The sequence below is a fragment of the Oncorhynchus gorbuscha genome, linkage group LG07, assembly GCF_021184085.1.
Source record: "Oncorhynchus gorbuscha isolate QuinsamMale2020 ecotype Even-year linkage group LG07, OgorEven_v1.0, whole genome shotgun sequence".
NCBI lineage: Eukaryota > Metazoa > Chordata > Actinopteri > Salmoniformes > Salmonidae > Oncorhynchus > Oncorhynchus gorbuscha.
This window is the reverse complement of record NC_060179.1, coordinates 67,462,280-67,479,371: the sequence shown is the minus strand read 5'-3', so window position 1 is coordinate 67,479,371 and position 17,092 is coordinate 67,462,280. Positions and strand designations below refer to the sequence as shown.

The window sequence follows — 17,092 nt, the reverse complement described above, 5'->3', positions numbered from 1 at the left end:
GAAGGATAGAAAGGACTCTGTGTGTTTACTAAACTGTGTTGTTGCCATAACAAGCAGCTCTTGTGCTGCCTTTTTCACATAAAGGCATTGTGATTTCCCGTGGAAAGTAATGTTCATAAGACATTTAGCTGCCCGACCACAATTCTAGCCCTTCTCCCAGTTTTAGAGTTGTAAAGAAGGCAAGTGCTTGGATATTAACACTGCTGTAAAACTTTCAACCTTCTCAAAATCAACGACTGCAAGCTAATTGGCAAATATCAATATTCCCTTCACATCAAGAGCTTGACAGGGTATATCCCAAGAACAGAAGAAAATACATCTCATATTCCTTTGCAGTCCACTGCTAAAATACCAAGCTACTGTAGAGCGAATTCCATTACCTTGTTACATGCAAAATCTGATTTTCCAGCTCAACACGGTCAAGCTCTACAGCCATCGTAAAAAAGACATTGTTTTTGGACTGTAAAAATGGCTGAGGCATGGGACAGAATTTGAGAGAGAAAAATACAGAGCAAGATAGAGAAAGAGGGAGAAAGAAGGAGGAGGAGAACTCTCAAAAGTACAGTACAGAAACAATGGGTCTGTCCTTCCTTTTGTTTCTCTTTGTCACAGTAGCCCGAGGAGCTCTTATCTGCAGTTAAACCAGGAACTAAACCTCAGGGCTGCCTGCGAGCAGACACTTGAAATTGCTTAAACTATTCATTATTTTCTTGTTTCTTTTTCAAAAAAGGAAAATATCAAACCCAGTTCTGGCATTGCTTAAACTATTCATTATTTTCTTGTTTCTTTTTCAAAAAAGGAAAATATCAAACCCAGTTCTGGCACCTTATTGTCTTCTTGTTTTTTGGGAGGGTGGGGGTTACTTTAGGTGTCTAGGCAGGAGCTTCTCTTGCTGTCCAGAAGGTCCCTGTAAACGGAGGAGTTGAGGAAACGGGGGTAGGAGTCTCTGTGCATCAGGGTGTAGATCTGCAGCTGGGCCTCCTCGTACATCAAGTTGCTGGGCTCCGTCAGGCTCAGGTTGATGCCTTCCCTCACCCGCGAATCCAGGCTCACCTGGAGGCAGAGGAGCGGGAGAGTGACATTGCTATCACACACAACCACTTTGAGATTGGGGTTTCAATATGTCTTGGAATCCGACCTGGGTCAAATACATGTATTCCAAACAGTCAAATACTTCAGCTAAGTGCTTTAATTTCCCACAATGGAATCAATGGAATAGTCCTGAAAGCAAAGTAAATATCAGCCGAGTGATATACTAGGTGCCAGTCAAACTCCTGCTTCCAACATGATGCATCCTACCTCTTTCGGCGATAGAATGGAGACATAGTCCTCGTAGATGATCCTGGCTTTCTCATCGATCGCAGTCGGGTCCGTCTCCTTCTTCAGCTCCTCACAGGCCAGCCAGAACAACAGGTTCTCTTCGCTGTACTCAGAGCGCAGAAATTCTCGGAAAATCTCCCTGCCTTCTGAGGAGCGCATCACCAGCTCGAAGCTACGGGCCCAGGCAACTACCTCGTCTAGAGTGGGTTGCCTAAACACAGGATACCAGGAACCCAGTGTTAGCAGTCTGGACTCTCACATTACACAATACAAACAAATTCATTATTTTTTCTCCAGAGATGCAATAACATGGTTTCGACAGGCTGTTTCAATTAGCAATAGAAATAGTAGCAGTCATATGTCATACAAATATCCTTGAAAAAACATAGGTCCTGGGCTCATGATAAACATGAAAAGAACAAAGGCCTGCACACTGTATGTCAGCGTTCCCTAAGCCTCACGGTTCCATTTATGATCCATATTACTGGAGATATGTTTTTTTAATCGGAGGACACATTTGATAGGCGCTGGGGCGCTAACTAGCCTAATAATTACTAGGTGGTAACAACCTGGTAACTTGACAGGCACACATTTGGTTGAAGATGGCACAAGAAGGGAAAAGGGTACGCAGGTAATGAATGTGCTTGTCAGAACGCTACTATTATTCCCCATACTTATATTATTATTTCACTTCTTCACAATTTTGACAGTGTAATTACTTATTTGAAATCTGATTTACCTACTCGTGTCTTTGAAAATTAATTAAATGAGGCTATGCATTTTTGTAGGCATTCATATAGATACTATATCAAGGACAGTGTTGATTATAAGTCATAAAAACAAGAATAGGCTACATTGAAATGCCCCATACCTCAAATATCCTGTTTTGTCATTTTAGAGAGATGTAATTTCAGTATTGTGCACAAGCTGCTATAGGCAGATATGGTAGGGGGACGACAAATATCTTGCCTAAATACTGTTATATGATGACACATTTCTGCAAGTAGTCAGCCTCAACCGCCTGAAGATTTATAGCCAGGTAGAGTGATTTGGAGAAAGTACATGTTATAGCTTGAACATTTTCAAACAGCTAGAACTTGGGAAACATAGATCAGGGGTGTGGCCCTTATGGAAAACTATTTTATTCAAGCCTTATTTTTAAAGCGATAGTTGACCCACCTTATAATGTAGACCGCTTACCTCAAAGCAGTCTAAGAAGACATGAAGAGACTGCAATCCATACCGTGGTTAGCCACTGTAACCAACCAACCATTCTATTTGGCTGACTTGTGCATATACTAGTGGAACACATTGGTATGATCCTAATCACCGCATTCAATGACTTCAACACTTTGAACCAGAGCATCTCCCTAAGAGCCTTTTTGACCTAAAGGCTTGCACACATCGCACCGAATGTAGATCTAGCGTTCATCTGCCGATCGGACCACCCACTGCAAACGTCTGACTGACAATATTTTCCACTCAATTCTACAAGTAAAATCGGCGGTCACTCGGTTCGCAAATTACGTTCACAGGTGCTAGGTAATCTCGGCCAGCAAACGCTATTGGTGTGTCTGAGGCCTAAGAGTCATGGCTACAGGGACCAATTAAATGTTGTCATTAAACGGTGGTAATTAGGAGCATTCAGTGTGCGGGACTTCCTGCTATTTTCATGTCTCAATCGACAAAACATGCTAAGCATGTCACATGCTAAAGTGTTACCATTATTACAATTAGGACTGGGTGATAAGGAGAAAAATCCATCTCACTTATTACAACAACAACATGAAGAATGGGTGTTCCAAGGTAGAGCCTCAGGTTGAACCCTGTGTCATGGCCAGAGCCATGTGAGAACAGTATTGGGCTCACAATTGTTTGGGCAGCCAGACAGGCTACATCGTGTAAATGCAGCTGAATGCAGAAATCTGACAATATTACATATCACGCAAATAATAAGCACACAATATACCGTAGAGCTGAGCCCTATACACTATAATGGACCTGCTCCTTTGGGGTGGATTAAAATTATGTCCTTGTGTGTCCTCAGTTAAAATATGTTTCAGTCAAATAACTGAAATTGTGAGAGAGGTGGAGAGAAAATAAAACTCATGCTCTACTTGGCTAATACAGCAAATGAGTGAGCAACACACAGGAACAGATATTGACACAGCAGCAATGTAAAGAGAGAAAATGAATGGGCCAAAGCAGTAAAACGAAACAGGCAAAACAATTAGATTTCTGGCATGCATTCTGGCTAATTTCTTGCATGCAATAATTACATTTTCTGGCATCCTTTCTTGAGGTTGACAGTCCTAATGTATAATGTCTATGTACTGTATAATGCCTTCAAAAGACAGGGATGAACAGACGTGACCAAAGGCCATCAGCTTATCTGACAGCATGAAAACAAAAATAACACCTCACTGTTGTACTTCCCTTTCTTGCACTAACACTTGTCTTTTCTTACTAAGACTGATTTTGCTAATAGCTGCTTTGTTGAGGAACGTTTTACTACGACTGTCATATGTGGTCGTCTTATCTACTGTAAGTTGCTCTGGATAAGAGCATCTGCTAAATGACCAAAATGTGACATCATATGAAAACAGTTTGGTATTTTCTCAGAGACAACCTATGGAAAAAGGCATAGCTGGCAACTTACTGCTCCTCCGTGGCTTCAATACTATCCATTTTAGTGCATGCCCGTTCGGAACGCTCCATGCGGTCCTCATTCCTGGAAAAGGAGAAGCAGATCAAACATTACTATTGTTTTCAAACATATTCCATATTCAAACATACTTATTCATATGGCAGTTGTTCATGTAGTATCTTTGTTGAACTACTGCCTGAGAATAGGTATGTATTCTTCTGAAAACCAGGAGAAAACTAGACGTGGAAACAACCTGTGAGTGGAGTGAGACTCCCTGCTATTTACAGAACACAAAACCTTTACAAAATCGCTATACCGGAAATGTACATGTTAAACACATGTTGGATACACAATAATTACACAATAACAAATTATATTGTAACACAAATTTAATTGTAACACATTAACAATACATTCCAGCTGTCTGTCCTTTCACAAACACCTGAAAAGCTAGTTTGAGGTGCATGTTTTGTTCCTAAATACATTACAAATGCATTGGAAAGAGGTTATCAAGAAATTTCAACTGCCATGCAAACGGAATGTGCTAATTCTGTGTGAAATTTCAAGTAGGGATGTATTGGAGAAAAGGCACGTTTATATGCCACTGTGTAAATACTGCTATGCAGATTTGACTGAATTGCGCTTGGATGTAGCCTAGTTTAGGCCTATTGGTTCAGCCTGTGTCGTATGATCATTATTTTCATACTAAACACCTACATATACAATCATGTCCAAATCATCCAAAAGTATCTCAAATTGATTGTGAAGCTCAACAAAGTCCAATATTGTCACGTTCTGTCCATCGTTCGTATGTGTTTTCCTTGTTTTAGTGTTGGTCAGGACGTGAGCTGGGTGGGCATTCTATGTTGTGTGTCTGGTTTGTCTATTTCTATGTTTGGCCTGATATGGTTCTCAGAGGCAGGTGTTAGTCATTGTCTCTGATTGGGAACCATATTTAGGTAGCCTGTTTTGTGTTGGGTTTTGTGGGTGATTGTTCCTGTCTCTGTGTTTGCACCAGATAAGAAAAGTGAAAACCTAAACAGTCCTGTTTTGTAGTCTGTTCATGTATAGTCGTCTTTATTATAAACATGAATAACCACCACGCTGCATTTTGGTCCGCCTCTCTTTCACCAGATGAAAACCCTTACAAATATAGATGATTTGAACGTGATGTGCGAAAAATGCTAATATCGGTCCCATGACTTGAATGGGATTTGTGCCGCAAATGCTAAAATGTTAGCATGTGGAAACAGTGCCACGGAATCTAAACCAAAGCATGGGTTGCTGTCATACCTTGTCCCAGAGCTGGGACGATAAACCAAACACTAGACACCGACAATTGCTGGTCAGTAATTTTAGGTGATTTTGTTACATAACGTTCCTGTAGATTTCTCTAAAACAATTCTTTGGTCAACAGTAATATATGCATTATGTTTAATCCTGCCACGAAAGTATCTGCCTGTCCCTGTTTCGCTGTCAGCTGCTGACTCTTACTCCCTCTGCTCACTGTGCGCAAAGAGGAGGGAGAGATGCATTCTGAGAAGCACAAGCATATGACCATTGCTCAAAATGCTACTGGGGAAAATTACAGCTTTCAAAGCAACTACTGTTGTTCTAGTTAGAGGAGAGTCACAGCTTTCTGTGAGTATATAATATATTTCTTACCTCTTAATATTGAGTTCATGGCACCAATTCACAACCAGAGTAATCTTTGTAGTATGGTTTTGATGCGCCTGAGGAGTTGAGCCGGAGTGCGCCATTTGCAGTGAATAGGTCTACATCAAGTAGTCTAGGCCTAGCACGGGATTTTCTTTTAGGACATTAGCCTAGATTTACTGATTGATTAATCAATTAGCCCACATGGCTTTATAGCAACAATGGTTGTTAGCAATCTAGCTAAGTGTTTTGAGTTCCCACTTCCTAATAACAATAATATAGCCTTTAGGCCAATATGCACAAAGATGTCAGAAAATTCTCTGAGGATCAAGATATAAATCTGAACATTCTGGATCCTATCAAAATATCAATAATGCATTTCCTGGATATGTCAGATGAAACAGCTTACTTTTTGAATCATAGGCTACCATTTTAATTGTCTTACTTGGCACTGGGAAAATGTGTCTAGAACCCTGCAGCTAATATAAAGTAACTGTTCGAAAAAACGAAATATGTAGCGTTATTTGTTTTATAGAGCAAAAAAAAAAGTTACATTTATTACACTAATACCTTTTGTTCATAACGCCCAGCTATAACACCTCCCCCCAAAAATGTTTTATCATAATTTGTTATCGTTATATGGATTTTTGTTCAAATCGCCCAGCTCTACCTTGTCCATAGACTGCTTACAGGGTAATGAAACCAATATGTCATTTTGTCATTTGAGTGAACTATGGAGTGTCCGTTATATAGAAAAAATGAATAGGTTTAGGCCCATGCATCAGAGAGAGAGAGAAACAATATTTTCTGACTGGACTGCTTTGGTGGAATTCTCCACACTGTCTAGCCTACATTCCTCTCTTGCGTTCTGTATATATATTGAAATAGGCTAAAGCAAAAAGGAATAGGCAAATCACTGTCATTTGTGTGTTCTTTACTGCGCAGTGCCAGTTAAGTTCAAATAGGCTAAACCACCATTTGTCACATCACAATGTCATCACCATCAATAATGGTTGTCAATCATCAGACAGTCAATACTAACGTAGCCTAAAAATCTAAACATTCAGTGTTTAGCCTCATTTAGCCATCACAGCACTCGGTTTCATACCAACTACGATTTAGCTTTTCCCCAACAAAGCTGTTGGGGGATGTACAATGCATTCGGAAAGTATTCAGACCCCTTCCCTTTGTCTATATAAAGGTCCCACATTTGACAGTGCATGTCAGAGAAAAAAAACAAGCCATGAGGTTGAAGGAATTGTCCATAGAGCTCAGAGACAGGATTGTGTCATGGCACAGATCTGGGGAAGAAAACCAAAAAATGTCTGCAGCATTGAAGGTCCCCGAGAACACAGTGGCCTCCATCATTCTTAAATGGAAGACTCTTCCAAGACCCTTCCTAGAGTTGGCCACCCGGGCAAACTGAGCAATCGGTGGAGAAGTGCCTTGGTCAGGGAGTTGACTAAGAACCCGATGATCAATCTGACAGAGCTCCACAGTTCCTCTGTAGACATGGGAGAACCTTCCAGAAATACAACCATCTCTGCTGCACTCCAACAATCAGGCCTTTATGGTGGTGTGGCCAGATGGAAGCCACTCCTCAGTAAAAAAGGTACATGACAGCCCACTTGGAGTTTCCCCAAAAGGCACCTAAAGGACTCTCAAACCATGAGAAACAAGAATCTCTGGTCTGAAGAAACCAAGATTGAACTCTTTGGCCTGAAAGCCAAGCATCACGTCTGGAGGAAACCTGGCACCATCCCAACAGTGAAGCATGTAGTGGCAGCAGGGACTGGGGTTTTTCAGCAGCAGGGACTGGGAGACTAGTCAAGATCAAGGGAAAGATGATCGGCGCAAAGTACAGAGAGATCCTTGATGAAAACCTGCTCTAGAGCGCTCAGGACCTCAGACTGGGGCGAAGGTTCAACTTCAGGACAACGATCCTAAGCACACAGCCAAGACAACTCAGGAGTGGCTTCGGGAGAAGTCTTCAAATGTCCTTGAGCCAGAGCTCGGACTTGAACCCAATCGAACATCTCTGGAGAGACCTGAAAATAGCTGTGCAGCGACGCTCCCCATCCAACCTGACAGAGCTTGAGAGGATCTGAGGTGAAGGATGGGAGGAACTCCCCAAATACAGGTGTGCCAAGCTTGTAACTTTCATTTGGATGATGATGGTCAAATGATGATCGGTACTTGATCGGTGTATGGCTGCCAATTAAAACATTTGATCCATATCTCATCATATAATCTACCCTGTCCAATTCATCAGCGAACTGTTGTCAATAGAGCATGAGGCAAAACAAAATTGGGCAAGTATGCTATTTATGGCAACAGTTTGTGACAAAACCATCTGTAGAGTTGAAATTGCAATGGAAACACAAACTTCTGTTTTATTATTCAGTACTTGAAAACTAAAACAAATGTGCTTTTATGTGCACTATGTTATCACGCACAGCATTTTATCTACTAAAAAGTAGAAGCTAAAAATAAAAATAAACACCTCGTGGGAAAATTCACATATTTTCTCTTTGCAGACTTTAGAATATATGACCGACCGGCTCGATCTTATGTAGCAAAATTTGAAATGGTAAGTTTTGGATGAAAGTAGAGACTCAGAGCTAGAAAATGGTATATCATACACTACAGTTGAGGAACAATGGGAAAGTAATTCTGCCTTGAAAGTTGATAAACTTGTAATCTCACTTTTGAGAAAATGGCCTTTGAATGTATTGTTACACTAACTGCAGAGCTCTTCTTTGTCTACACCAATTCAGCATCGTTCACACCCTCATAAACTTTAGCCCCACCCATCTCTTTAACCTCTCTGAACCACCCATACTGGATCCGGGATAACTGTCATCAGCAACGCTGAATAGCATAGCGCCACAGTCAAATAATATTACTAGAAAATATTCATATTCATGAAATCACAAGTGCAATATTGCAAAACACAGCGTAGCCTTTTGTTAATCCACCTGTCATTTCAGATTTTGAAATTATGCTTTACAGCGAAAGCAATACAAGCGTTTGTGTAAGTTTATCGATCGCTCGACAAAAAAATAAGTACACTTAGAATCAGGTAACTTGGTCACGAAAATCAGAAAAGCAATCAAATTAATAGTTTACCTTTGATGATCTTCGGATGTTTTCACTCACGAGACTCCCAGTTAGACAACAAATGTTCCTTTTGTTCCATAAAGATATTTTTTATATCCAAATACCTCCGTTAGTTTGGTGCGTTATGCAAAGGAATCTACCGGAAAGAGCGGTCACGAAAACGCAAACAAAAATCCCAAATGATATCCATAATGTCCACAGAAACATGTCAGACGTTTTTTTATAATCAATCCTCAGGGTGTTTTTCAAATATCTATTCAATATTATATCAACCGGGACAGTTGGCTTTTCACTAGGACCGGGAGGAACAATGGCCGCCTTTCTCTTTTGCGCACAATTCACTCAGAGACCCCACCTATCCACTTACGCAATGTGGTCGTTCACGCTCATTCTTCAAAATAAAAGCCTGAAACTATGTCTAACGACTGTTGACACCTTGAGGAAGTGATAGGAAAAGGAATCTGGTTGATATCCCTGTAAATGGGGCAATGGGAGGCTATGGAACATGGAGTTTTCCACTTCCTGGTTTGATTTTTCTCAGGGTTTCGCCTGCAATATCAGTTCTGTTATACAATATTTTGACAGTTTTGGAAACTTTAGAGTGTTTTCTATCCTAATCTGTAAATTATATGCATATTCTAGCATCTGGTCCTGAGAAATAGTCTGTTTACTTTGGGAATGTTATTTTTCCAAACATAATAGTGCCCCCTATCTTCAAGAGGTTAAGGTTGATCTGAACGTTCTGTCCTAACAGCAGCAGTCAAGCACCCAAGCTAACTGGCTAACGTTGGCTAGCTTGCTAGCTACATCCAAACACAAATGAGAGAACAGCTCACTCTGACAATTTTACACGCCCTAGCAGAGCTGGTCAGTCTTATCCAGAGCGTTGGCGACTGCAACTGTGATGCTGGCAACAATTTACGTTTTTTTTGCCAACGTTTACTGACGGGTGTTGAGCGTTCGTAAATTCGTCAGTTATTCTGCGCTCTGGCAAACTTAGAAGAGAGTGCTCTGAAATCAGAGTAGATAGCCAGATCAAATTTACCAGCTACGTCTACGACATCATTAACATTCTATTGAAAAGCTTACTTACGTCTTTTGTTAAGACATGTAGCTAGCTAGCTAAACAATGAACCATAATCCCAACTCATGGTGTTACTATCCTGCATGATTTTTCAGGTAGCTAACCAACCAGATGCCATGTTAGCTAGCTAACATTAGGCTATAGCTAGCTAAGCAAATGGCTCTGAGATACAAAAAATATTACTACACAGAGCATACATGTAACGTTAGCTAGCGAGCCAGCCATGAAATTAAAATGACTGACTAAATTAGAAATGTGTCATATCTGAAAATGTAGCTAGCTAGACTATTTTACCTGTATACATGGATGGATGCTTCTCCCTCTCTGTCACACAGATGCAATGGTTGCCCTTAGTTTGAAGATGTAATGCAGAGACAAGGGTTATCTCCATCTCATTAGCTATCATACTCTAATTCCACTGATTTCAAATCTCAGTCCTCCAGAAAGAGGAGATCAGCACTTATGCAGTTCTACTACGCAATATATATTTTTTAAGCAGCGTTAAAACAGGATTACCTACACATACTGACCAGCTCAAATAGACAGAAGCGTGCTACATGGCAGACCAATCCGAACTCATCTCTCGGCATGTACAGTGCAATCATTATCTCAGCCAATCATTGCTAGCAGGAAGGTTGCAGGCTTTTTCTGTGGCTAAACCTACTAGGCTCGTAATTTAACAATTGTATTTGTATTTACAGATGGCATACAAGTTTGTTTTAAGGCACATGAAAGTTCACATGTTCCAGAAAGCATTTCTGCCAAAAAAAATGCATTTTGATTTAAAAACGAGTCACATATAGAAATCTGTCACCAATTGGAAGGAAAACCTAGCTACAGACACAGAACACCGCCACAACCAGATTGGATTTACTTGTGCATCTCTGACAGCAGATTCCTAGTGTTGTGCTAGTAAGTGCTGCTTTAATGTGCTTTAATGTGCACAGCCTCTTGACACAGAAGCATCTCTCGAAGAGCTTGAGATGATAAGTTCCTCTTCTTTATCTCAAAGCTCTATTTGTCTTTGGGTTATAAAAGCACTTGAGGGAGTGTTCTTTAGCCATGGAGCTACCGTATCCAATCAAACCTAATAAAACTAGGCTATATTTAGTATCTTTGTTTACAAACTACCACCTATGTACTTTGTGGACCTATGATTTTCTGAAAGCCGGAAGCATCTACCTGTGATGGAGTTTACCACAGGAATCCCACTCCCCCTTTATTTATTTTTTGCTAATGCACAAAAAAGTACCCCAATTGAATTGAGACGATAATGCAGCTAGGTTCCAGAATGAGCGCTAAGGATTCAGAAAACCCCTCCTAATCTTCATCTCTACCCATACATGGCATGTCTCTTCCTACATATATTATATGTCATATACTGGGAGTCGCACAGTGGTGAATATTAGCTTCCTCTTAGTATCTTCATCAAAGTATCCTTTGTCCTGACATAATTGAGCTGGATAGCCACAGGCTCTACACCTCCTGAGATGACTAAATATAAAACATGTTCTTCACAGCTATTTTGCATGTGATGTGAAGATGGAAATAGGCTGGCTGTTTATAGAGAAGATAAGGTCACCATATAATTGGGAAGGGTTGTGGAGGCCACATTTTAGAAACGGGTCTTACAATTATGCTTTCTTCAATGTTTTCATTATTTCAAGCCATTGTTTTGTAGGCCTATATTGTGGGTTCACTGTCCAAGACAGACTTGGCTGTGGTGGCGTCCTGAAGCTTGCTTTGTTCAGCCTTGGTCTTAAACTTACAGTAGGTTCAAAGTTAGGCCCATTTCATATTAAGTGGTGCTAAAACTATTGACTTACATGGTAGTTTTAGAGACCGATACCATGTACAGTGCCTTTAGAAAGTTCACAGCCCTAGACCTTTACCAAATTCTGTTGTTACAAAGTGGGATTAAAATGGATTTTAAAAAATGTTAACAATTTACACAAAATACTCTAATGTCAAAGTGGAAGAAATTTCTAACAATGGTATAAAAAACAACAACACAAAAACCACAAATGTATCTTGATTAGAGATACGTATTTAACCCCCTAAATCAAAACATGTTAGACTCACCTTTGGCAGCGATTACAGCTGTGAGTCTTTCTGGGTAAGTCTCTAAGAGCTTTCCACACCTGGATTGTGCAAAATTTGCCCATTATTCTTTTAGAAATTCTAAAAGCTATGTCAAATTGGTTGTTGATCATTGCCATAGATTTTCAAGAGGATTTAAGTCAAAACTGTAACTCGGCCACTCAGGAATATTCACTGTCTCCTTGGTAACCAACTCCAGTGTAAATTTGGCCTTGTGTTTTAAGTTATTGTCCTGCTGAAAGGTGAATTAATCTCCCAGTGTCTGGTGGAAAGCAGACTGAACCAAGTTTTCCTCTAGGATTTTGCCTGTGCTTAGCTCCATTCATTTTATTTATGTTTATGTTTGTGAATGATAACAAACATAACCCATAAAATGATGCAGCCACCACTATTCTTGAAAAGATGGAGAGTGGCACTCAGCAATGTTTTGTATTGTTATTTTGGGGGCAAATACACTCTGTATTCAGGACAAAAAGTGAATTTGCTTTGACACTTTTTTTTGCAGTATTACTAGTGCCTTGTTGCAAAAAGGATACAGTGGGGCAAAAAAGTATTTAGTCAGCCACCAATTGTGCAAGTTCTCCCACTTTCTCCCACTTCCTCCATGCAGATCTCCTCCAGAGCAGTGCTGTTTTGGGGCTGTTGCTGGGCAACACGGACTTTCAACTCCCTCCAAAGATTTTCTATGGGGTTGAGATCTGGAGACTGGCTAGGCCACTCCAGGACCTTGAAATGCTTCTTACGAAGCCACTCCTTCGTTGCCCGGGCGGTGTGTTTGGGATCATTGTCATGCTGAAAGACCCAGCCACGTTTCATCTTCAATACCCTTGCTGATGGAAGGATGTTTTCACTCAAAATCTCACGATACATGGCCCCATTCATTCTTGCCTTTAGACGGATCAGTCGTCCTGGTCCCTTTGCAGAAAAACAGCCCCAAAGCATGATGTTTCCACCCCCATGCTTCACAGTAGGTATGGTGTTCTTAGGATGCAACTCAGCATTCTTTGTCCTCCAAACACAACGAGTTGAGTTTTTAGCAAAAAGTTATATTTTTGTTTCATCTGACCATATGACATTCTCCCAATCTTCTTCTGGATCATCCAAATGCTCTCTAGCAAACTTCAGACGTGCCTGGACATGTACTGGCTTAAGCAGGGGGACACGTCTGGCACTGCAGGATTTGAGTCCCTGGCAGCGTAGTGTGTTACCGATGATAGGCTTTGATACTTTGGTCCCAGCTCTCTGCAGGTCATTCGCTAGGTCCCCCTGTGTGGTTCTGGGATTTTTGCTCACAATTTTGACCCCACGGGTGAGATCTTGCGTGGAGCCCCAGATCGAGGGAGATTATCAGTGGTCTTGTATGTCTTCCATTTCCTAATAATTGCTCCCACAGTTGATTTCTTCAAACCAAGCTGCTTACCTATTGCAGATTCAGTCTTCCCAGCCTGGTGCAGGTCTACAATTGTGTTTCTGGTGTCCTTTGACAGCTCTTTGGTCTTGGCCATAGTGGAGTTTGGAGTGTGACTGTTTGAGGTTGTGGACAGGTGTCATTAATACAGGTAACGAGTGGAGGACAGAGGAGCCTCTTAAAGAAGAAGTTACAGTTCTGTGAGAGCCAGAAATCTTGCTGGTTTGTAGGTGACCAAATACTTATTTTCCACCATAATTTGCAAATAAATTCATTAAAAATCCTACAATGTGATTTTCTGGATTTTTTTCCCTCCTTTTGTCTGTCATAGTTGAAGTGTTCCTATGATGAAAATTACAGGCCTCTCATCTTTTTAAGTGAGAGAATTTGCACAATTGGTGGCTGACTAAATACTTTTTTGCCCCACTATGTGTTTTGGAATATTTTAATTCTGTACAGGCTTCCCTTTTTTCACTCTGTCAATTAGGTTAGTATTGTGGAGTAATATGGTAGAAAACTTACAAGATGAAGTTATAATACTGTTTATGCATCGAATTACATTTCTTAGTACTCTCATCTGTGTCTGTGGGACTGAGTTGGGCCTCTGGGGCTTGGCGCTGGCAATTGAATTATAATGGCTTGGTGATAGAACCTACAGCCTGCATTCCATAGAATGAGTTGGTGTTTTGTGTATTATTAGGTACAAAGACGACTGATGGGAGGAACCTCGTCTTCGGTGCCAAACCCTGATTTCTATACAATTGGAACAGTCTTCACAGCAAATGCTATCTGACTGGGGGTTACTCCTTTCTCACATACAAATCCTAACCTTTTGAACCATTCCAGGCATCTGTTTGTCATGAATATCAGGAGGATGTACTTTGCTATAAAGAGCTGTAACCCAAATCTGATTACCGATGGGTGGTTGTTGACCAGCTTCATTATTGCAATTCTTAATCAATAATAAAGATTGATTGTTTGAAGAAATAACAAAGTCTCTCTCACTTGGTTAGAATTTCCACCACAATATTTGGCGACGAGGAAGGGATGTTAAATCATAATTTTGCTGATTGTTCCTGGGAAATCCAGGTTAACCGTGCATGGGAGTTGCATTAGATGCAGCCGGGGAAGCCATACTCCACTAGACGGAGCAGATCGGATCCCCGCCTGGCTGGGAGCGTTAGTGGAATGGATGTCATTTCGAACAGAGACCGATAAATAGGATGACACTGACATTTCTTGGAAACAATGTTTGTTTTTTTGAGAAAAAAATGGAGTTAACATCCAAACCTGAGTGGACCGGATGGAAACTAGAACCTACGTGGACTAGTTAAGACTTTAAAGCAAAAACCCTGTGTGGGTTAAAGTCCTGTGTGGGCTATTTCACTTACTTGCTGTGCTGTTTCATTGTTCATTTCTTTAGTCGTTTCATTTTCAACCAGGATTTCTATGAATTCCACTATTGTGCCTAATCCTTATTGTGGCTAGCTTCACAACACACAACCCGGTCCGGTCGAGCCTCACTAGCCAGATGAAGCTATCTGACTGCTTATAACATCAGCTTTGGGAAACAGGGTTAAGTAGCTGGCTAGCTAAGTTCAATTTCAATAGGCGAACAACAAGTGGCAAATGGTGCATGCATCTTTTTATGTACTGTACATGTGCACCACACTCAGGTTTCAACTCAGATTGCATGGCCTTAACTTATGTATGGAATACTATGTGATAAGTGCATGTTTAACGGTATATAAAGTATGATAATGTACTGGTGTGAAGAAATTTGGGCAGTGGTGTAAAGTACTTGAAAGTGCAACTTAAGTAGTTAGTGTGGTATCTGTACATTACTATTTAATATTTTTGGTTACTTTTAATTCACTACATTAGTAAAGAAAATAATGTACTTTTTACTCGAACACCCAAAAGTACTTGTTACATTTTGACCTGAAAATTGTCCAATTCACACACTTATCAAGAGAACATCCCTCGTCACCCCTACTGCCTCTGATCTGGCCGACTCAAAACACAAATGCTTCGTTTGTCAATTATGTCTGAGTGTTGAAGTGTGCCCCTGGCTATCGTCAATAAAATAATTGTGCCGTCTGGTTTAATATAAGGAATTTGAAATGATTTATACTTTTACTTTATGACAATTTAGTACTTTTCCCACCACTGGATATGGCTGGGGGTTATAGCATTTATTTCACATGACCCATCAATTTAGACAAGTGTGTCTGGGTGTCTAATATTTATAAAATTTTTTTATCTGGACACTATGTTTACCTGGAATTGTTCCTTATTGTAGGCTACTACCACTTTTAGTCTTAATCTTTACTACACTACTCACTGTTTAGCACATGATCTCACCCCGTGTGAATCCTTAAAGAGATGGGTGGGGCTAAAGCTTAAGAGGGTGTGAACAATGCTGAATGGATGTAGACAAAGGCGAGCTCTCCAGTAGGTACCAAAACTTTCAAAGGCCATTTTCTCAAAAGTGAGTTTACAAGTTGATCAACCTTCAAAGCAGAATGACTTTCCCATTGTTCCTCAATTGCAGTGTATGATATACCATTTTGTAGCTCTGAGTCTTTACTTTTATCCAATGTAAAATAACATTTCAAATTTTGCTGCATAAGACTGATTTGAGTTGGTCAGTCACATATTTGTAAGTCGCTCTGGATAAGAGCGTCTGCTAAATGACTTAAATGTAAATGTAATATTATTCTTACAATCTTAGAGCTTGCTTATAACCTTTGATCAGTTTGTAAATATATTACTCTTAAACTGCAAATTACTGTTTGCTCATGTTGTCATCACAAACTTCACCCCTTTTATGGAAATGCAAAGGATGGCTTATCAATACACTATGCAAACTACAACCAATGATATCAGTTAATATTTACATTGTTCTTTTCACATTTAGGGATCGTGTTAAAGAATAAAGATATAACACTGAAAAACTGCGTTTTGTAAACGCAGATCTAAAATGTTCTTATCGTAATTTCTGCTCGGCTTAATTTTGTGCTCCGGTTACACTTCTCCACTTGGAAGATAAATATTTTCTATTGTCTTCATGAATCAGATTCCCGCATTAATAAACGGTTATTCGATCAGCAGACAGCACTCTGACTAATATACTTTCTCTGGTATAGTTTCTCTCCGGTAGCAAGTTAAAATGTAGGGGGGGGACTTACAAAATATTAGGAAATGTAGCAGGGTACATTCTTTCTATGACAACCATGACAAATCTGATGTCCACTCACTGGACAAAAACTGGTTGAATCAACATTGTTTCCACGTAAACTCAGCAAAAAAATAAACATCCTCACTGTCAACTGTGTTTATTTTCAGCAAACTTAACGTGTAAATATTTGTATGAACATAATAATATTCAACAACAGATGTAAACTGAACAAGTTCCACAGACATGTGACTAACAGAAATGGAATAATGTGTCCCTGAACAAAGGGGGGGGGGTCAAAATCAAAAGTAACAGTCAGTATCTGGTGTGGCCACCAGATACGTGGTCTGCCACTGCGAGGATGATCAGCTGTCCGTCCTGTCTCCCTGTAGCCGCTGTCTTAGGCGTTTCACAGTACGGACATGGCAATGTATTTCCCTGGCCACAACTGCAGTTCTCTTGCCTCCTTGCAGCATGCCTAAGGCATGTTCACGCAGCTGAGCAGGGACCCTGGGCATCTTTCTTTTGGTGTTTTTCAGAGTCATTAGAAAGCCCTCTTCAATGTCCTAAGTTTTCATA

At 40.3% G+C, this 17,092-nt stretch overlaps 1 protein-coding gene across 3 annotated transcripts in view; it reads right to left on the bottom strand.

Moving 5' to 3' along the window:
• Nucleotides 1-760: 760 nt before the first annotated feature.
• Nucleotides 761-17,092, bottom strand: part of rgs17 (regulator of G protein signaling 17) — a 39,363-nt gene continuing 23,031 nt past the window's right edge. For all 3 annotated transcript variants that reach the window (XM_046355302.1, XM_046355303.1, XM_046355301.1), the window contains 3 exons: nt 3,980-4,051; nt 1,300-1,531; nt 761-1,053 (listed from right to left, as the gene is read on the bottom strand). In XM_046355302.1, the coding sequence (XP_046211258.1) occupies nt 865-1,053; nt 1,300-1,531; nt 3,980-4,051 (493 nt within the window). In that variant the 3' untranslated portion in view covers nt 761-864. The remainder of the gene's footprint in view (nt 1,054-1,299; nt 1,532-3,979; nt 4,052-17,092) is intronic.